We start from the raw sequence: 22579 nt of genomic DNA on the forward strand, positions 1-22579 counted from the left end.
CTGCTTCCTCTTCCTTTGGGGGTGTGCCCAGAAGTGGACTTGCTGGATCATGTGGCGATTCTGTGTTTAACTTCTCAAAGAATCCCAAACTGTTTTCCACGCGCAGCGGCTGCACCAGATCACATCCCCCCCGACCCCCCCGCAGGGACGAGGGCTCCAGTTTCCCCAGCCCTCACCTCACTTGTTCTCTGGTTTGGTTTGGTTTCGGGGGCAGCCATCCTACCGAGTGTGAGGTGGCACCTTGGGGGCTCTGATTTGCATTTCTGATGGTGAACGTCTTTTCTGTGCCGTTGGCGCATCTTTGGAGAAATGTCTGCTCGGATCGCTTATCGGTTTTTTAATCAGATTGTTTGGTGTGGCTGAGCGTGGGAGCTCATTATGCATTCTGCTATCAGCCCCTCATCAGATACGTGATTTGCAAACATCTTCCCCACTCCACGGGTCATCTTTTCATTCTGTGGATCGTGTCCTTTGATGAACAGAAGCTTTTAATTTTGATATGGTCTCATTTGCTATTTTTATTGCCTTAATTCATATTTAAACAGGTTATGCCAAAATAATCTACCCTTAAGAACGTCAGTAAAGGCATAATTACTATTTTATATTCTAATCCGGGTGCGTTTCCTGTTTAGCTTTCTTTTAACCTGAGCACTCTTTACTTTCACAGAAGTGAGTCCCACGAGTCGATAATTACTGGGGCCAGCCTGTTACATTCACTTAAAATAGAGCGGCTAACACTGGTGTTTCCAACACCAGCAATTAGCTGCCTTTATAATAAACCAACATTTCATTAGAGGTCTGCCCTTCCCATGAGCACTTGCTTTAGATAGGAATTGTGAAGTCAGCACTAAGTAACGTGTTTACTTTTATTACCTGAAATGGTAACACTCTTGTCGATGAAAACAACATGCTTAATGTAATGTATGGGGATTAACATAACAATAAAAAAATTTAAAAAAAAAAAAAGAAAAGAAAACAACATGCTTACAATTACCGCCATGACCATGTTCGTAGATCTCTGACTTCTTAGACTGTTTTGCGCTGGCGTCCCTGCGGTCCAGTCGAGAGTTCCTCGTTCAGTCCCCGGGCTCTCGTGGGTCCAGTGGGCCGGGTTCGCCCAAGTCTGTCTGCTGCTCGGACTGGGTCTCCCTCTGGCGAATGGCTTGTGAAAGAGGAAGACAGACTGCACACTAAAGGTTCAGGATTTGCCTATGCGGGGGTCCTGGTCCTGTGCTCTGAGAGGCTCCCTGAGCAGAGCACAGCAAGGTCCATGGACCAGGGGCCCAGCACCACCTGCAAGCTCGTCAGAGACGCGGCATCTCAGGTCCCACCCCCTGCCACCTCGCCAGCAGCCATGAGCTCCTGGCAGCTCCGCGCACACCCAGCCATGAGCGCTGTCCCCCACATGCTGCCCCTGGAGCAACCCTAGGACAGGTCGGGGCAGAACCCGTGCGGAGCACGAGCTACGCTGTGGCACTTCAAAAGAGTGACGCTTATCCGTTGAATCTAATAATAAAACCTGGGCTTATATTTTTATGACACAGAGCGAGCTTGAGAGGCTTGGGTCCAGGGGTCAATTCTACTGCAGGACAAAGTGAGGAAATTCCTAGACCTGCCTGGTGCTCCGAGGACCTGAGCAGCGGCCCACGCACCCCGAGAGCTGGCTCGGTGAGCACAGACGCGGAGAAGGGAGAAGCCCCGTGTGAGGTCAGGGACGCGAGATGGAGAGGTTTCGGGAGGGCCGGAGCAGAGCACAGTGTGGGGGGCCGCCGCTCCCCGTGGCTGCCAGCCAGCCTCTCAGAACCAGGTGACCATGTCACCATCGGTCCGGACGGCGTCAGCGCCTCCCCGGAGTGGCACGTGCTCACTGCCCTACAGAGACTGTTAGGAAGACATGGTAAAGCAGCTCATTGCCCGCGTCTTTTAATGAGCTTGAGATGATTGCCATCTGAGAGCAAAGCTTGTCTCTGTTGCTAATTACGTGAACGACTCTCATCGTGCTTGTGCTAAAATAGTTTCCTTCCTCTTTGCCATGTGAAAGGAGGGAGAACGAGCAGAAACATGGCCAGTGCTTGTGCTGAGCTGCACGGGGGATGAAGAGTTTGAAATTCTGAGCTGAGAGAAGCAAACTCAACGTGATGGCGAGGAGGGATTTTAGATGGAGAGGAAAGACCCACACCGTGTGGGAGGGACGGACAGACGAGGGGAGGGACGGACAGCCGTGGGGGAGCAGCTGAGCAGACCCACACTGTGCGGGAGGGACGGACAGACGAGGGGAGGGACGGACAGCCGTGGGGGAGCAGCTGAGCAGACCCACACCGTGTGGGAGGGACCGACAGACGAGGGGAGGGACGGACAGCCATGGGGGAGCAGCTGAGCCACAATGTACACTTTGTTGTTGTTGTGTTTCCTTCTGCACATTGTCTCTATTTCTAGTGATCAAGCTATGTGCATAAAACCCACTTTTCCTTCTCTATGGATATATTTGACCTGGGGTCAACTTTCCAGCATTTTCCCTTGGCAGTTCAACAAGGGTGGCGTGTCTGCCATGTTACGAGGTGGTATTGCTCACGATAGAAGTAGCTCCGGAGAGAGGCTGCTATTCTCACAGGTGTAGGAACTATGAGCTGTGAGCCCAGACACCCACTGGGAAGATGTGACTTTGGGCCACCCAAGTGGGACAACCGCGAAGCCAGCGCATCCCTGGGAGGACCCCGGAAGCTCCGTCCGTGGCACTGTTCTGAGAGATGCTGTTCCCACGTGCCGTGGGACTCCTGAACCTGTGCTGTGGGTTACAGCAACCAGCAGCCTTATGTGGCTATTTACACTTAAGTTGGAATCAACTAAATAAGATGGAATTAAAAGTTCAACCCCTCGCTTGCATTAGCCACACTTCAAATGCCCAGCGCGTCCGTGTGGGAGGCAGGTCCTGCCTGCAGCGGCAGACATGGGTCCAGAGCATCCTAGCTGAGAGTTCCACTAGACAGCAGCGGTTTAAAGGAACAGCCTGGTCTCCTCCCACCTGGGACCTCCCTGGGGGGACAAAGTCACTGGAAGGAACGTTTGGTGCTGCCCGAAGCATGCGGTGCCACCTGGTTGCACCCTTTGTGTAAACTGGAGTCAAGGGAGGCTCAGGAAAACCTCCTCAGTCTCAATAATCAATTAACAAGATCTCCCTGTGGGCATCACAAGCTCATCGCTTGTTAACTAGCTAACTAGCTAACCTAGTAAATGTGAAACATGCCCACAGAGACAAGCGTATGCAAATGTATTAGCAACATCTCCATCTGTCGTTTTAATAAGTGCATTTTCAAACTATGGTCTTTATGATGTCATCAGAAATGTCCTTCGTGGATTTCAGCTCCCTTGCCAGCAAGCACAGGATATGAGATCCACTCTCCCCACTGCGAGTCTCTTGGGAGAATCCGAGATGTGATTTGTCCTTCTTCTAGATCTTGCCCTGATCCACTGACTGAGCTAAGGAAACACAGCACTGCTTGCTCAGTTAGAGAGAGAAAAATTATATTCTCAGGGTCATTATGCTGATTAGAGCATGTTGCAGACACTAAATGCAGTGAAGTTTGGGCTTTTCTAGTAGTATATGAATATTCATTATCTTTTAATATGTGTTTCTTTGTTTGAGCAAAGCATTCCTTATTCAAGGATTTTTATTGGAGTCTGCTTTGAATGGATATTTTCTCAGAAATTATTAAGTGATGCCAATATTTAACATGGATGTTTAGACAATACTGGACCAAGGCCTCCTGCACGTCGGGGAGCCCCCAGGTGAGAGGCCTCCTTCCCTGTCCAGAGTTTCTGTGCATGGCCACTGTGACCTTGCCCATCCTCTAAGAGTGGACTTAAGGAATAGGGCACTCAGGATAACCCGGGGGCCTCACACAGCCCTCAGATCAGTCTCTAGCATCTGTTTCACACTGGTTTTTCCATAGCAGAATCTGCTTGGAGGCTGGACTGACCACCTTTGCTACACGTTTTATTCCACTTGTGCCTAGTCAGTAATTGGTGGGTAAATCAGATGTCAAAACCAAGAAATAAAATCACATGCCTGTGGGCTTAGACACAAAGCCTTCTCCCACTTCACCAGATGCACATTTGGACTTGGTAGTTGGTGAGGCCATTTCAAATGCTGACACCGAGCTTTGAAACAACAAGAAAAACTACCCAGTAGGTAGTACATAAACTCTGTTACTCTTTGCTTCTGAAACAAATGAATTGAGGCATGTAAAGAATTTCATCAGTATTAACTTGAAAAGATATCACTTAGTAAAAACATGGCCAAAATCACAGTAGAAAATTGGTTAAAATTTTTTTAAAAATCTCTTGCAAACATAGAGAATGTTTTTAGATTTTTTCATCTTCAGTCAACACAGTTAGGTCCTCAATGGGTCTTAATGCTAGTAACACATTCCTAAAATGTGCTTACAATTGCACCAAAACCCATAAGACACCTAGGAATAAACCTAACCAAAGAGGCAAGGAATCTGTACTCCAAAAACTATAGAACATTCATGAAGGAAATTGAGGAAGACACAAAGAAATGGAAAAATATCCCATGCTCATGGATTGAAAGAACAAATATTGTGAAAATGTCTATGCCATGTAGAGCAATCTATACATTCAATGCAATCTTTATCAAAGTATCATCAGCATTTTTCCAGAGCTGGAACAAACAATCCTAAACTTTGTATGGAACCAGAAATGACTCCTAATAACTAAAAGAATGTTGAAAAAGAAAAGCAAAGCTGGCAGCATCACAATTCCAGACTTCAAGCTCTATTACAAAGCTGTCATCATCAAGACAGTATGATACCGGCACAAAAACAGACACATAGATCAATGGAACAGAACAGAGAGCCCAGAAATGGACCCTCAACTCTATGGTCAACTCATCTTCGACAAACCAGGAAAGAATATCCAATGGAAAAAAGACAGTCTCTTCAACAAATGGTGCTGGGAAAATTGGACAGCCACATGCAGAAGAATGAAACTGGACCTTTTCCTTACACCACACACAAAAATAGACTCCAAAGGGTTGAAAGACCTAAATGTGAGACAGGAGTCCATCAAAATCCTAGAGGAGAACACAGGCAGCAACCTCTGTAACCTCGGCCGCAGCAACTTCTTGCTGGACACGTCTCTAAAGGCAAGGGAAGCAAGGGCAAAAATGAACTACTAGGACTTCATCAAGATAAAAAGCTTTTGCACAACAAAGGAAACAGTCAACAAAGCCAAAAGACAGCCGACAGAATGGGAGAAGATATTTGCAAATGACATATCAGATAAAGGGCTAGTATCCAAAATCTATAAAGAGCTTATCAAACTCAACACCCAAAGAACAAAGAATCCAATCAAGAAATGAGCAGAAGACATGAACAGACATTTCTCCAAAGAATGCATACAAATAGCCAATAGACACATGAAAAAATGCTCAACATCACTCAGCATCAGGGAAATCCAAATCAAAACCACAATGAGACACCACCTCACACCAGTCAGAATGGCTAAAATTAACAAGTCAGGAAACGACAGATGTTGGCGGGGATGTGGAGAAAGGGGAACCCTCCTACACTGTTGGTGGGAATGCAAGCTGGTGCAGCCACTCTGGAAAACAGTATGGAGGTTCCTCAAAAAGTTGAAAATAGAGCTACCCTACAACCCAGCAATTGTACTACTAAGTATTTACCCTAAAGATACAAATGTAGTGATCTGAAGGGGCAGGTTCACCCCAATGTTTATAGCAGCAATGTCCACAATAACCATACTATGGAAAGAGCTCAGATGTCCATCGACAGATGAATGGATAAAGAAGAGGTGGTATATATATATACAATGGAATATTACTCAGGCATCAAAAAGAATGAAATCTTGCCTTTTGCAACTACGTGGATGGAACTAGAGGGTATTATGCTAAGCGAAATAAGTCAGTTAGAGAAAGACAATTATCATATGATCTTACTCATATGTGGAATTTAAGAAACAAAATAGAGGATCATAGGGGAAGGGAGGGAAAAATAAAACAAAATGAAATCAGAGGAGACAAACCATAAGAGACAATTAATCATGGGAAACAAAGTGAGGGTTGTTGGAGGGGTGGTGGGTGGGAGAATGGGTAACCTGGTGATGCGTTAAGGAGGGCACTTGATATAATGAGCACTGGGTGTTATATAAGACTGATGAATCACTGAACTCTACCTCTGAAACTAATAATGTTAATTAATTGAGTTTTTGAAAAATTATAAAATTAAAAATGTTTTTAATTAAAATAAAATAAAATATTTGAAAAAATAAATAAATAAAATGTACTTATAAAGGGAGTATTTTTGTGGTATCTATTGACTTCCACTCTAACTAAAAACTGTATTCTCACTGAAGAACATTTGCTACCACACGACACGTAGCCATATTTGGGAGCTGTCACACCCGTCTTTAGGAACATTTTTCAGTACCCATCCCTTGTCAGCTTCCCAGTTCACATCGAGTCCTATAAATTGTAGTTATTTATTTTTAGGTTACAAATTTGAGGATATTTCATACTCCCTCGCCTAGAAGAGGGGAAAGAGGCAGCTCTCAGGGTCCATATTTTGTGCTCTGGAGCAAACATATTCCCAGTGATCTCATTCCCACATTTTACTGTGAATAAAATGTCCCCTAGGTGCTGGGTAAAGTGTTAAAGGCAGGTCCCCTGCTCCAGAGTGGGGCAGACACCCGGCACCCTCACCCAGCTCCTGGGTGACACTGCTCAAGACCCAGGTGAGCCTTGCGGAGGTGTGGAGCTCACCAGGATCAGAATCCTGGGCCTGGGCTCCATCTCTGGTCAGTGGTGGCCTGGAGTGGGCACTGCTGCAGGAACTGACTGCATGTAGGAGCTTTTGGGATTGATGGAAATATTTTACAACTGGACTTTGTGATGGCTACACAACTGGGTATATTTACTAAAAATCATCAAAGTATACACTAACAAGGAATTATAAGTTATGTAAACTATACCCTCTCCAGCACTTATTATTGTGTGCTTTCTAAGTACGTCTATCATAGTGGATGTGTCATGATATCTTACTATGTTTTTATGTTTTATTTTTTTCTTAGTATGTTTATAATTTGTATTTGCCTAACATAATATTGAATATTTTTCATGTGCTTTGTATACTTTTTTTGGTGAAATATCTATTCATATATTTTGCTATTTTTTTCTTTGGATCATTGGTCTTACTGAGTAGTATGTATTCTTTATATATTCTGGATACAACTCCTTACCCAATATGTGATTTGCAAAAACTGTATTTCCCCAATTTCCCTAATTGGTGGCTCCCTCCCCCAACCATTTCTTAATGTGTTTTGGGAAGGACATTTTTTTTATTTTTATAAAGTCTTATTCATCTGTTTTTCCTTGTCAGGTTGTGCTGTTGTCATCATTTCTAATAATATTTTGCCTAGCCAGAGGTCAAGCAGATTTTCTCCTGTGTTTGCTTCAAGAACCTGTAAGGTTTTAGCCATTACATTCAGACCTATGTTTTGTTTTGAGTAAGTGTTGTGCATGGTGTTAGGTAATAGTCTAATTCAAATTTTCACATAGGGATTTCCAATTACACCAGCACCATTTGTTCAAAATACTAACCTTTTCCATTGAACTGCCTTGGTACTTTCATCAAAAGTCAGCTGGCCATGTGTGTAATAGTAATTTCTGGATTCTGAATTCTGTTCCATTGATCTGCATGCCTATCCTTATGCCAGTGCCACAGGCTTGATTATAGTACCTTTATAATAAGTACTGAAACTGGAAATGTAAGTCTTCCAACTTTGTTCTTGTTCAAATTTATTTGGCTGGTCTGGTACTTTTCATTTCCATTTAAATATCAGGATTGGCTTGCTAATATCTACAAATTACCTGCTGAGGTTTTTCTAGGGATTGCATTGAATCTGTAGAATTGTCACCTCTGCAAGTTTGAGTATTCTGATCCGTGAAAATAAATAATTCTCTAATTACTTAGGTCTTCTTTAATTCTTCAGCAATGTTTATCACTCTCAGTGTACAAATATTATACCTTTTTTTCAATTTATTCCTGATTACTTTATCTCTGTTAAGCTATTATGAATGGAATTATTTTTTTTAATTTCAATTTTGGATTATTTATTTCTAGTATGTAGAAATATAACTGAGTTTTATATATTAATAGTATTACCTGAGTACTTGACATACTGGTTTTTGAAGGTCTTTTTGGTTTGTTTTTATGTGTGGAGTTCTTGGAATATCCCACAAACAGAATTAAGGCATGTGTGAGTAAAAACAGTTTAATAGATTTGTTTTCCTTTCCCAATTGGATGTTTTATTCATTTTCTTTCCTTACTGACTTGCTGTAACTTCCAGGACTAGGTTGAAAAGCAGAGATAAGGAGACATCATGCCTTGTGCCTAATTTAGGGGGAAACAGTTCAGTCCTTCACCTTCAACTATGATGTTAGATGTGTGCAACTTGTGAGGCTGAAGATGGCCTTTTCTATTCCTGTTTTGTTGAGAATTTTTATTATGAATTGGTGTTGGATCTTGAAAAATGCTTTTTATCCATCTATCAAAATGATGCATGGTTCCTGTATCTTTTTTATTACTTTCATTAGTGTTTTATAGTCTTTTCCTCATATAGGTCTTATACATAATTTCCTAGGTTTATATTTAAAGGCTTCACTTTTAGGGGTGCTAATGTAAATAGTAATATGAATTTAATTTCAAATTCCACTTGTTCATTGCTGGCATGTAGGAAATTTATTGACATTTGCATATTAACCTTGTGTCTTTTGGTTTTTTTTAAGATTTATTTATTTATTTATTTGACAGAGAGAGAAAGTTAGGGAAAGCAGGAACATAAGCAGGGGGGAGTGGGAGAGGGAGAAGCAGGCTTCCCACCGGGCAGGGACCCCAATATGGGACTCGATCCGAGGACCCCGGGATCATGACCTAAGCCAAAGGTAGACACTTAACGACTGAGCCACCCAGGCGCCCCAGCCTTGTGTCTTTTAATCTTGCTAAAATTCTCCATTAGTGCCAGGAAGTTTTTGTCAATTCCTTCAGATTTCTACATAGATGGTGATGTCATCTCTGAACAGAGAGTTTTACTTTATTTCCCAATGTGTATAACTTCTATTTCTTTTTCTTGTCTTATTGCATTAGTTAGCACAATATGGAAAGCAGGGTTGAGAGGGATACCATGTCTTCCCATTCTTAGCAGGAAAGCCTCAGGTTTCTCACCATTAAGTATGATATTAGGTGTAGTTCTTTTGTAGATATCCTTTATCAAGCTGAGGATACTTCCTTCTATAGCTAGCTTGCTGAGAGTTTTTATCATGAATGGGTGTAGAATTTTGTCCAATGCTTTTGTCTGCATCTAGTAATATGATCATGTGATTTTTCTTCTTTACACTGTTGGTGTGACAGGTTACATTAGTTGATTTTGGGGGTATTTTACCCACCTGGCATACCTGGGATAAATCCCACTTGGTTATAATATATAATTATTTTTATATATTATTGGATTGATTTGCTAATATTTTGTTGGAGATTTTTGCATCTATGTTCATGAGAAATATTAGTCCTTAGTTTTCTTTTCTTAGTTTTCTGGCCTCTTAGAGTGAGTTAGGAAGTATTCCCTATGCTTCTATCTGCTAGAAGAGAGAGAATTTCTCCCTTAAATGTTTTGAAAAATTTACCAGTGAACCCATCTGGGCCTGGTGTTTTAGTTTTGGAAAGTTACTGACTATTGACTCAAGTTATTTAATAGACATAAGTCTGTTCAGGTTTTCTACTTCTGGTGTGAGCTTTCGAAGACTGTATCTTTCTTTTTTCTTCTTTTTTTTTTTATTTAAATTCAATTAGCCAACATATAGTACATCATTAGTTTTTGATATAATGTTCAATGATACATTAGTTGCATATAACATAAAGACTGTATCTTTCAAAGAATTGGTCCATTTCATATAGGTTCTGAAATTTGTGGACATAAAGTTGTTCATGTTATTCCTTTATTATATTTTTAGTGTCCATGAGGTCTGTGGTAATGCCTCCTCTTTCATTCTGATTTTAACAATTTGTATCCTTTTTTTTATTAGCCTAGCTAGAAACGTATCACTTTTATTGATCTTTTCACAGAACCAGCTTCTGATTCCATTGATTTTCTCTATTGATTTCTTGTTCTTTTAATTTTTTTAGTAGTCAGCATAGAATTTACAATAAACATTTACAACTAAACCAAATTCACTTTCAAATAACACTATACCAATTGATGGGTATTGTGAATATTTTGTAATAACAAAATATCCCTAATTCTTCCCTCCCATCTCTTGAATTATTGCTGTCATTCATTTCACTTATACATAAGCATATGTGTACATATACAAAATATAGATATAAACATACGTAATTGAACACATTGTTGATATTATTTTGAACAAAGTTATCTGCTAGATTAAGAAAAATTAGTTTTTATTTTACCTTCACTTATTCCTTCTCTGATGCTCTTCCTTTCTTCCTGACCTATATTATCCCTTTAGGAGCTTTTTTTAACATTTTCTATAAGGTAGACCTGAAACCAGGGGTGTCTCTGGAGCCTACCCAGCCAGGGAGCATCTGCCACCAGCCCAGCTTTGGAGGTAAACTGCATCAGACTCTGAGTCCATCTCTCAAGTTTCTGTTTCTCTAAAAATCTTCTCTATTTGTTGAGCCATTGTTCAACAAGAATTCCATAAATTCTTTAAACATGTGTAACCTTATATATAACCTAGTTATAATAGTTGTATTGAAATCTTTGTCAATAAAATCCAGCTTCCGGATCCCCATGGACACAGATTTCTTTAACTAGATCTTCCTGATTATGAGCTGCACTTTCTCATTTCTTGTGTGTCTTCAACTTTCTCAGATAATATATCAAAGCAACTTTGGATTCTTGTAGTCATCTGCCTGTACTGAGTCTGAAATCTGTTTCCTATGATAAGAAGCACTGGTGTTGCTGTATAATTTGTGTTGTGTTTGCTTTTTTGTTTCCTAATTTTTTGTTTTCTATTTGTAAACCATAGCTAGTGTTCAGCCAGTGATTGGCAGAGGTATGCTCATGCATCCCAAGCTGTGAGGGGTTCCAACTTTGCTGGCTGAAGTGTGTGCTTGCAGTTGGGGTGGTCTTCACATCTGCCCAAGACTTTACTTTCTACTGGCTCTGGTGGTCTCCATGCACAGCATAGTTTCACAGCCAGCCCCCTTCAGTCTTCCTGTGCTTGAGCACAATCTTTCCAACAGACAGGGAGACATGGGAGCTCATCAAGAATGGGTGCTGTCTCACTTCCCACACTTTCTGTTAACATTGGACAGTCTGCTGCTGGTCAGTTACTTCAACCAGACACATCCTCAGGCATGCTGCCTGCTGGCCTTCCCATTTGCCGCTTGTATGGCCACGGCTAGGCCTGGGATCTTGCACTCCAAGTTAAGGGAGCCCACCTGACTGCAGAGCTTCAGGGTTGACCCCCCACCCCCACTCCTCGCAGCACTATGGATGAGCTGGGATGGGAGTAGGGCCAACAGGGACACCATATAATTCTGTTGTTCTCACACTTCGATTCTATTGTTCCATAGTTTCTTATAAGTAAATGTTTCTCAATTTGCTGTGTGGCTTTTGGTGGTTTCCAGGGCGTAGGGGTGGCTGTTCATGGCTGTTCTGTCCAGTCTGATTCTCCACATTAGCAGTGGTCCTGCCAAGCCCCTCGCTGTGCCTTCCTGGGGAAAAGGGGCGTTTTAGTCTTGTTCCTACTTTCTAAATAACAAGAACAGCAGCAAAGAAAAATGAAAAAGAGCAATATTCAGGACACATGTTCTGATGGGCACATCTGGCATGAGCCCTTCTGAGGCTCTGCCCTGACATGAGCTCACTCTGTGTGGAAGAAGGCTGTCTCCACCCGCCAACTGCTGTAACCAACACCCCCGGGGTTCCTACAGTTCTGGAAGCCGAAGCCTGAAGTCAGGTGCTGGCAGGTTCGGGTCTGGTGAGGGCTCCAGCCTGGTTCTCAGACAGCTGACCGCTCACTGTGTCCCCACATGAGGAAAGACAACTCAGCCTCTGGGTCTCCTGTAAGGCACACCATCGCAGTGGGGCTGGGCATTCCAGCACAAGAATTTTGAGAGACCAACATTCAGTTCTCAGCAGAGGTGAGGTTATCTCCCTTTTATGGAAGAAGGTGGCTGAGTGTCACTCCTGTGACGTTATTACTTTTACTTCCAGTCCAGATTGCTACTTAACAAGCCTTAAACAAATGCTCAGTACTTATTCTGTTCCTACTGAGTTTAGACACTATTTACAATGTGACATTGTCATGGTAGGATACTTTATATCATGGAACCAAGCTAACTGGAACCAAGTACTGGATTGCAGTTTACAAACATGTATTTTTTAATCAAATTAAATTTTTTTCTTACAGCATTATTAATTGAACTTGCATGCAAAATAGTTTGCATAGCATTCCACAAATCATCTCTATATCTGTGTCTGTGTGTGAGTAATGCTAGAGAAGACCTCATAATTATTCAGCGCAGAGCACTCATGTTATTCATATAAAGTCAGGTGGGTTGGGGATTTGGGGGCAATTTTTTAGTTAATTGCCAAAGATCAAATTTATGAGTAATGAAACTGGCACAGAACCTTAAGTCATTTGATGTCCAAAAAACTGATAACACGGGGATACCACTTACCCAGCCTCTCTTGCTTTATTTATGTGAATAAGTGCCGTTCTCTTGGAGGTGAACCAGGCGACAACGTACATTTGCATTTGTTTCAAACTACTTAAGTGGGACTCTCCATACAGTCCTTACTGTTTAAACAGGGGAATTCTGTGCCTCTGGAGTAAGTGACAAAGCGCAGGGTTCCTGCGGAGCAGCTCATCAGATGTTTTCCCTGGCCGGGCCTTAGATTGCAGGCTCGGGTGGAAGTGCGCGGCAGCGGCAGCAGAGAGGGTTTACACTGTGACCCTTTCAGGGAGGGTGTTGTTGTTGGAATGCTTTCAGTGCTCTCCATCCCAGGTGATTTATTTCATAGAATTGTGAGTGTTTTAAAGCAAAAAGAACCACGTCTGGCTCATTCCCTGAGACTCAGAGTTTCAGGCTTCAGTCTGCGATCCTGCCTTGTGCCGGGATCACTGTCCACCATGCTTCCCGGGTGGATGCAGGGAACAGCCCAGACACGCTTCACTCTGACCAGGTGGGTAGCAGGGTGAGGCGCCTGAAGGGCGGCGGCTCTAGTACCCCGCTGGGGCATCCTCTCTGTCGGCGCCCGTTTGACCACTGGCCCACCTGCAACGTGTGCGCAGGACCTGAGTTCGCAGGTCTGGGTGGGCTGGAGTTCTGCAGCTCTAACTCCTGTTGATGTTCTGCCCCGGATGCTCCCCCAGACCTGCTGAATTCGAGTCTCCAGACACTGGAGGCTGTCAGCAGCCTTCCCCAGGGGCACACAGTGCCAAGGGGTTCTCCTTTCCTCCAGCAAGAGTGATGAGAACAGTAAGCCAGCGGCCTCCCTGCCAGCGCAGGGAACGTGTTAGGAACGTGTTAGGAACGTGTTAGGATCGTCGGGAAGCATGGGCCTTCGGGTGAACACTCAGTGTGGAGCCCCCAGGGCCACGGGGGCGCTTCTGACCCTGAGGAGGCCAGATGGGGATGCAGGGACTCTTCACCCAACGTGCTGACACTGTTCCCAGGATAAGAGCTGTAGCAGTTACATCGGAAGGCTTGTCAATTGTGGTTCTCTTTCTAAAATGCAAGTTTAAATCTCCACCTAGAGGGGCGTCTGGGTGGCTCAGGCGTTAAGCGTCTGCCTTCGGCTCAGGTCATGATCCCAGGGTCCTGGGATCGAGCCCCGCACTGGGCTCCCAGCTGAGTGGGGACTCTGCTTCTCCCTCTCCCTCTGCCTGCCGCTCCCCCTGCTTGTGTTCCCTCTCTCTCTGTGTCTCTCTGTCAAATAAATAAATAAAATCTTAAAAAAATAAAAAATAATAAAAAATAAATAAATTTCCACCTAGAAAAGTACTAGACATTTGACTGGTTTTTTTTAAATAGTGGGATCTGGAGTGTTCTCTGCTGGCTGAGCTGGAGGTCTGTGTGAAGGGTCCAAATGTGCAGGCGACTGAGTCTGATGAGAGGCCCCATTCAAGTCTGGACTCTTCATTAGGATGACCACGGTGACCCCAGTCTGGACTCTCGTTAGGATGACCGCGGTGACCACAAGTCTGGACTCGTTAGAATGATTGTGGTGGCCACAAGAGTAGCATTCCTATTTGAAATTTTAATGTTAAATTAATGTTATTTTAATGGAGCTTTTATACAATAATTATATAATTAAATTACATTGTGCATTATTAAACAAAACCTAAGCAGGAAGTTGAAGGCCCCCCCTTGGAACGATTCCAATGGTTGGTAAAAACCACAAAACTGATAATAACAATGAGGCATTCCCATAAAACATATTTTCCTGTTTTTTGATGAACACAAGCACAATTTAAATCTTCATTTTCTTCACTAAGCTATTTTTCTTATTTAGCTAAAAGTGAATTATTTAGACTGTTATTGATATGGTTACTTTTAAAATGGAAAGTGAGTTGCAACCGTGTGCCTTGGTTCACACACGCCCAGTGATGAGGGTCAGGGAGCGATGTCTTGACCACGAGCACCCACCCTTGACACACACGTGTGTGCACACATGCTCACATGTGTGACACAGGTATGCGTGTGCTCTCACACACGTGCGCAGGCACACATGCACACACAACACACAGACGTGTTCACATGCGTGCATGTGCGCACACACCCTAGATGCACAGCTGTGTGCACACATGCTCACACGTGTGACACAGGTATGCGTGTGCTCTCACACGTGCGCAGGCACACCACAGGCACGTGTTCACACATGCACACGCAGACACACCCACACCGGCACACACATTCTCACCAGGCTTCTGTCCGTACCAGGGGCACCCACTGAGCCCTCGGGGGGCCGCGTGCAGACAGAGCCTCCTTCCCGGGGGTTTGCTGTTTACAGACGGTGCCCCCGGACGTGTACCCCAACAGGCCCGCAGGGTCCCTGGGCCCCTTTGTCTTAGTCCCACAGATGCTTTCTGTCTGGGGTGCAGGCTGAAACACTGAGCATGAGGGCCCTGTCTTGTCCCCGCACCCCCACAGCAGGGCCGGGGCACCGGGAGGCTGTGCCAGAGCCGTGTGGGGACACAGCACATCCCCTCACCCCCCGACCCGGCCCCTGAGCCCTGTGAGGACACAGCACATCCCCTCGCCCCCCGACCCGGCCCCTGAGCCCTCTGAGGCCTCCGCATGTCGCCTTGCCCCCCCCAACCCGGCCCCTGAGCCCTGTGAGGACGCAGCACATCCCCTCGCCCCCCGACCCGGCCCCTTGGTGCAAAATCACAGGGTTCGAGGAAGAGCGTCTCTGAGGACTGCTGAGGTCGTGTGTAGAGTCCGCACTTCACGTGTTTCCCTCGGCCTGTGTTCAGAGCCCACCTCCCACCTGAGTCCAGTGCCATGTGCACGGGGCGAGTGCCACACAGGCCAGGACAGGTGTGTCCTCCTCAGGGGCTACAAGCCCCCACCCCTGTTAGGCAGCGTGCAGAAGGTTCCAGATCCCCAACCTCCTGCTGAGGTGTTTGTTTGTCTGGGGGTGGAGAGAAGGGGGGTCGGGAAAGAGGAGAGAAGAGAAGCTATCCCAGGAGCGAGGGGACCCCACACATGCACTGAGGTCGCGCTCTCTTGCAGGGCTTTCCAGGGAACACCAACGCAGACAGTGTGGTGCACCACCCGCTGCAGCCGCCCGTGGAGGCCAGATACCTGCGCTTCCTCCCCTCCGCCTGGAACCCCGACGGCCGCATCGGGATGCGCGTGGAGGTGTACGGATGCCCATTCCGTAAGTGCAGGCGCAGCACGGGGCTCCGTCTGGGGATGTGGGGTCCTCGGCACAAGCTCAGAGACTGCTGGAGGCTTTTCTCAAATCCTTTAACAAGGACAATGGATTCTCCTTCCTATTGTTGTATAAACCCGAGATGAAGCCGTCAGGTTGTCTTACAGGGTCTTCTTACTGAGTGCTCCTCTCTCCCTTCCCTGTCTCTGTCCCTCTGTCTCTGTCTCTGTCCCTCTGTCTCTGCCTCTCTGTCCCTCTGTCTCTGTCTGTCTCCGTTCCTCTGTCTCTGTCTCTCTGTCTCTGTCCCTCTGTCTCTCTGTCTCCCTGTCTCTCTGTCCCTCTGTCTCTGCCTCTATGTGTCTCTGTCCCTCTGTCTCTGTCTCTCTGTCTCCATCCCTCTGTCCCTGTCTCTCTGTCCCTCTGTCTCTCTGTCCTTCTGTCTCTTTGTCTCTGTCTCTTGTCCCTCTGTCTGTCTCTGTCCCTCTGTCTGTCTCTGGACACACAGTGATGTCACTAGCCCAAGGCTCCGGGGGCGGGGGGTGGGGGGTAGGGGCCTGCCTGTCCGCAACATTGAACAGGGGCCACCCGCCCACTTGCTGACATGTGACACTTGCCAGGACTTGCTCTGTAGGAGGGTTTGCCATGGAAAGTGGGTCTGCTGTCTGTGTCAGGAGGAGACGCTCAGGATGGCACAAAGGAGACCGCTGGGGTGGGCGTCAGCCCCTTGGCTCCAGGAGGCGGTGTGTGGCCGTGGGGTGTCAGGGAAGTGCCAGGGTCACCTGAGTGGGGGTCCAGCCCGTGGGCTGCGTGGACCGAGGGACCTCCTGTGCCGTCTTCATCCCAGCATTCTTCCCATTCCATCCTCACTGTGGATACCCAGACCACGAGGGCCTCCCCCGGTCAAGGAGCTTCACACTGGCTGTCTTGGGCCTTGTACCTCTTCCCCTTGGGGGTGGACCCTCTCTCCCAGAGGTGCAGCCACGGCCCTTCCAGTGGGACCAGCAGCAGCCCTGACGTCCACACAGCCCTGCTGCTGGGAGGGTCTGCATAAAAACGCAGCAGATAACCTGTCCCCGCCACTTGGAAAACAGCCTGGTGCGCTCTGCCTCAGGCGGGACACACGGTGTTTCCAGCACGAGCGACGCACGCGTGCCGCTCCGGTGCTGGAAAGCGCAGGCCCCTCAGCACGCTGCTCGGAGACGCGGACGTGCCCCTCGGCCCCCCTGCCCACGCGCCCCCCGTTCACTCGCCCCGGTCCCGCCTGCAGATCGCGGAGGAATCCCACCCGTGCCCGCCGCGCATCCCTCCGCGGCCACCACGGGCCGCGCTCCGGGACGGGCTGTGGTCGCTCTCGCACTCCCGGCTTCCGCACCCCCAGCTTTGCAGTCGGGCCACGTGGGCCGTGGGCAGAGCCCGGCTTGTCCGTCTCCGTGGCACCCGAGCTGCTGCCTGCCCTGACGCACAGCCTTTTCTCTGCTTGCGGTTGGAAGCACCACCCAGGAGCCCGCGGAGACCATGAGCTAGGACGGTGGGGCTCACCGCCCAGGGATGGGGAGGGGGCAGTGCAGGGAAAATCACCGGGAGGACCCGCGGAGGCAGGGCTTTCTCTCCATGCGCTCGGCAGATTCTTGCTGCAGCTGGACCCGGCGGCCGAGGGCAGGCTGAGGATGGCTTTGTGGGCTGCACACTGGGCAGGAAGGGTCTTTCCCATGGGTTCCCAGGGCACAGCGTGGCCACCTCAAGGCTCCTTCCAAGGCGCATCGACATCCACGCGGACCTCCTCACTGCCTTCCGGGCCATGCTCCGGGACCCCTCATCTGCCTGAAGCTGGAGCCACCTCCAGGTGACCCAGGGCCGCCACACGCCCAGTCAGTGCCCGCCCCACGACCCCTCCTTCCCAGCGCACTCTGAATCCTCGTCATCCTTGGTTCTGACCCTGGTTTGGACCCGCTGCCAGGCTCCACCTAGATGGCCACAGCAGTCCTGAGGGCCTCTTGACGGGCACCATGTGGCCTTGGATACGGAGGAAGGAGCCTGCCCATGTCAAACCCAACAGACTCATCAACACACTGTCCCTGGTACACAGGGACCCCAGGGATGCTCTTCGCTGCAGCCAGGTAGAGTCTGACCTGTCCTGCCCTTCCTCTGACCCACCTCTCTGTCTGAGCCCTGCCCACCCCAGGCAGCTTCAGAGGAAGTGGTTACTCCCCAGGCAGCCACCACCACTCTATTTTGGCTCTCTGAATGCATGAGGATGTCTGCAGTCACCACAGGACCTTTGCACAGACCGTCCCCATGCCTGCAACCCTCAGCCTTCATTCTTTCTTTGAGAACACATACTTTTCGAGGTATAACATACATGTGGGAAAGTACACGAATCTAAGTGCACAGTTCTAAGTCTTACAAGAGCCCCCTCATTCCCCTTCCTCCCCGGCACTCACCCTTCACCCTAATGCTGCACTATACCATGGGCTAGCATCACCTCTTTCTAGCTTTCTGCACAGAACATCCTGGATGTGTCGCTGGTGCCTGGCTTCCTTCGCCCACCCTCCACTGCCATGCCCCGGAGTCTGGATCAGCTGCCATGTCTCCACCTCCATAACTTCCCTGCACACCCTGGCCAGGCTAGTGTCATGCTGACCTGCTCCCATGGCAACCGCTCTGTCCCCATGGCAACCGCACCATCCTAATGCCTGTGGTAACTGTTCATTAGTCTGTCAGTAGGATACATGGATAAAAAGCAAATGCACTGTCAGGCATGCAGCAAGCGGGCCACGAGGCCACCGGGAAAGGGTCTGCTCCTCATGCGCAGAGTCTGAGACCGGCTGAGTCTGACGTTGAGCATAGAGCAAACACCAAGGCTTCCAGGGGTTAGTGTTGTCTGGTTAAAGGCATATTGCTTGAGGGGGAAGGTGGGCAAGGCCATGCCATGCCCCTGAGGCAGGAATTAATCACAGCTGGGAGATCCTCTGAAAGTGAAGGTCCTTTGTGACGAGCCACCGGCGGACCTGCTGGCCAGCTCGGCGTCTGCTGTGAGCCGGCTCCCACTGAGGATGCGTTCAGAGGAAATCAAACAGTGCGGGAGGGAGAAATACCACCTCGACAAGAACACAGGAAAGCTGATGACGTCCTTACGTCACACGAAGGCTTCTGCATCAGATGTGGGTGCAAGCTGCCAAACGAAGCCAGGGTGTGAGGTCACCACCACACGCACACTGTGCTTTCTATCGGCAGCCTGGTCGAGCCCAGGCGTTACTACCACCGCTGGGAACAGCGGGAGCAAGCCGACTCCATGCAGAGCAATCTGGAAGTGGATGTGTGGGCCCCTTCCAGTTGACCACAGGCATCGTGATCCTTGTAGAGGACGGGATTAGTGCTCTGGCCACCCCAGAGCTGCCAGTGGACGCTCTGGCCAGGAGACTTGGAGTCATTCTCAACCACGTTACCCTACAGGAACCCTGGAAAGGGTTTCCTGGTTTCGGGACGCTCCATGAAAATGATTACATCTAAACACCATATGAGTTCCCTGGTGTGCTTGCCTAAGTGTGTGCATGTGCTAGTGTGGGCGCCTGTGTTTGTGTATGCGTGTGCTCACATGTTCCTGTGTTTGTGTACACACGTGCTCACATGTTCCTGTGTGCACACTCGTGTGCACCTGTGTGCACATGTGTGCTCATATGCTCCTGTGCGTGTGCACACTCATGTGTGCCTGTGTTCGTGTACACATGTGCTCACATGTTCCTTGTGTGTGCACACTCACGTGTGCCTGTGTTCGTGTACATTGCGTGTGCGCCTGTGTTCGTGTACACATGTGCTCACATGCTCCTGTGCATCTGTACACTCGTGTGTGCCTGTGTTCGTGTACACGTGTGCTCACATGTTCCTTGCGTGTGCACACTCGTGTGTGCTGTGTTCGTGTACACATGTGCTCACATGTTTCCTTCTTTGATTTTCTGTTACAGTAGAGCTTCTGTGCCAGAAAGCCCCGTGTGTGCTACAGCATGGCCGTCCAGAAAGGACACGGAGGGCGGGCACTGGAACTGGCCATGTCTGTTATAAGTAGCCACCCCAGCCAGCAGCATCCAAGACAGTGGGGGCAGGGGGGGGTCCATGGGCGCTGGGTCACGGGTGGGGGTCTTTGGATGGGGTCTGCAAGTGCTGGGTCACGGGCCCTGGGTCATGGGTGGGAGTCTGTGGGCTCCTGAGCAAGGCTGGCAGAGAAGTCTGTGCCCTCACGCAAGGACAGGGAAAATGCACAAAGTACTGTTGGAATGTGGGTGTGAGCAGGCAGTCCCTGAAACGGTCGGGCCCGTGCACTTGCAGGCCCCTTACTCTGGCCTTTCATCCATGTTTCTCCTCATTCAGAAGAAATAATTGAGCAGATAACCCACCTTTTAAACAGAATGAAGTATTTATTCATTGTGTACCTGGTAAATAAATTATTTCTAGGTATATTAATAAGAGGTAAGAAAACAAAACATGAATTTTAAAAAGATATCCTCATAAGATGGGCAAGAGTCATTTTAATGGCTTATTTTGCATATGATGCACCCTTTAAATGACACGCACATCCCCATGCAGTGACCCCATACAATAGGCTTTGAGCTTTGGGGTTTACTTACACATAGATGCTTTTCAATAAATACAGTAGAGCTCTGTTAGGGGTATGATCTCTTCCTTATGATTTTCTTGATGACATCTTCTTTTCTGGAGCTTACGGTATTATAGGGATTCAGTAAATGACACATATAACATACGAGATGCATGTTAATTGACTTTATGTTACTGGTTAGGCTTCCGGTCGACAGCTATCAGTAGTTAAGTTTGGGGGGGGTGGTTAAAAGTTATATACAGACTTTTGGCTCTGTGGGCATCAGCGCCCCCAAACCCCATGTTCTTCAAGAGTCGCTATATTCTTCATTTTGCCAGAAATAAGGTCCGTGAAGGAGTAATTCTATTGTGCTGTCCTGGAGGAAATTGGCCAACAGTTCAATGTGCATGCCAGCCGCCATTCTGCACGGAGCAGAGGGGGCAGGCTGGGTCTGAACACGTGGGGGCTGGGGCCCGAGGGTGGGGGCAAGGTCAAGCCGTCATGCTCTGGTTCCCCCAGCGGCCACTGCTGCTCTGGACGGGCACCTCCGGGCTTCTCCCTTGTCCCGTGAGCACACCCTCCGTGCAGCACCCATTCCGAGGGGCTGGAGTCCCTGCTGTGAGGGTTTTTACAGGATAACTGCTCTCCGCCTCTGTAAATGGGCAGCCTGAGCAAGACCCAGCGCTCTGGTGACCCGGCCGCTGTTCCTCCATGTGCGTGGAACACGAACACATTTTCTACAGAGGACACGAGCACGCGTGCCAGGCGGGGCAGGCACGCGCTGTGGGAGCCCTGGCACACGGGGACAGCCCTCCTGGCATGTGGGCCCGGCAGCCGCGGGCCGCTGAGAAGAGCCGCAGGCAGCCGGCTTGGGGGAGAAGGAGCACTTCATTCTCTCCAGCCCCCTTACTGTCTGCCTTGCTGACCTCGGTGCCCCCGAGGTGAGCCGGGGCATCTCTGGCAAGTCACCACAGGGGGGACAGTTCTGCAAAGGGATCAAGAGTCAGGAGAGCAGCCCCACTATCCTGGGAGGCTCTAGTTCCCGTGGGTGGATGCAACACGGAAGCCTCTGCGGGCCCTGATAGTACAGCAGCGTCCAGAGAGGTTCCATGTGGTCGACACTGACCATGGTGCCAACAGACAGCAGCCATCCAAACGGGATGCTTTTACAGGTGAAAAAAATCCCAGGTGTCTCAACACCTGCTGGGAGAAATGCTGTGTCATCTGATGAGTAGGATGGACACTTATTAGTTATGTGTGTGCACACATGTGTGTGCCTGCGTGCATTTGTGTGTGCGCCTGTGTGTGCCTGCGTGCCTTTGTGTGTGCACACGTGTGTGCCTGCGTGCCTTTGTGTGTGCACACGTGTGTGCCTGCTTGCCTTTGTGTGTGCACCTCTGTGTGCCTGTGTGCCTTTGTGTGTGCACACGTGTGTGCCTGTGTGCCTTTGTGTGTGCCTGCGTGCCTTTGTGTGTGCACCTGTGTGTGCCTGCGTGCCTTTGTGTGTGCACACGTGTGTGCCTGCGTGCCTTTGTGTGTGCACCTGTGTGTGCCTGCGTGCCTTTGTGTGTGCACACGTGTGTGCCTGCGTGTCTTTGTGTGTGCACCTGTGTGTGCCTTCGTGCCTTTGTGTGTGCACACGTGTGTGCCTGCGTGCCTTTGTGTGTGCACCTGTGTGCCTGTGTGCCTTTGTGTGTGCACACGTGTGCCTGCGTGCCTTTGTGTGTGCCTGTGCATGTGTACTGTGTATGTGTACTTGTGTGTGTCCATGCACCTGTGTGTGCACACGTGTGTGCGTGCATGTGTACACGTGTGTGTCTATGTACTTTTGTGTGTGCCTGTGCATATGTATTTATGTGCGTGTGCATGCACCTGTGTGTGCACACGTGTGTGTGCGCACGTGTGTGTCTACGTACTTTTGTGTGTTCCTGTGCATATGTATTTATGTATGTGTGCATGCACCTGTGTGTGTGTTCAAGGCCCCACACATTTAAAAACATTAATGAGAAGCAAGCTAATACTTAGAACAACTTTTATCATCTTTC

General features: G+C 48.1%; 1 protein-coding gene across 1 annotated transcript in view; it reads left to right on the forward strand.

The window, feature by feature from the left end:
* The window catches only part of LOC116647154 (contactin-associated protein-like 4), a 149137-nt gene that overhangs the window by 63012 nt on the left and 63546 nt on the right, over positions 1-22579 (forward strand). The window contains exon 4 of the mRNA XM_032428352.1: positions 15802-15949. Within this exon, the coding sequence (XP_032284243.1) occupies positions 15802-15949 (148 nt within the window). The remainder of the gene's footprint in view (positions 1-15801; positions 15950-22579) is intronic.

Source organism: Phoca vitulina, unplaced genomic scaffold (genome assembly GCF_004348235.1).
Source record: "Phoca vitulina isolate PV1807 unplaced genomic scaffold, GSC_HSeal_1.0 scaffold1, whole genome shotgun sequence".
Classification (NCBI taxonomy): domain Eukaryota; kingdom Metazoa; phylum Chordata; class Mammalia; order Carnivora; family Phocidae; genus Phoca; species Phoca vitulina.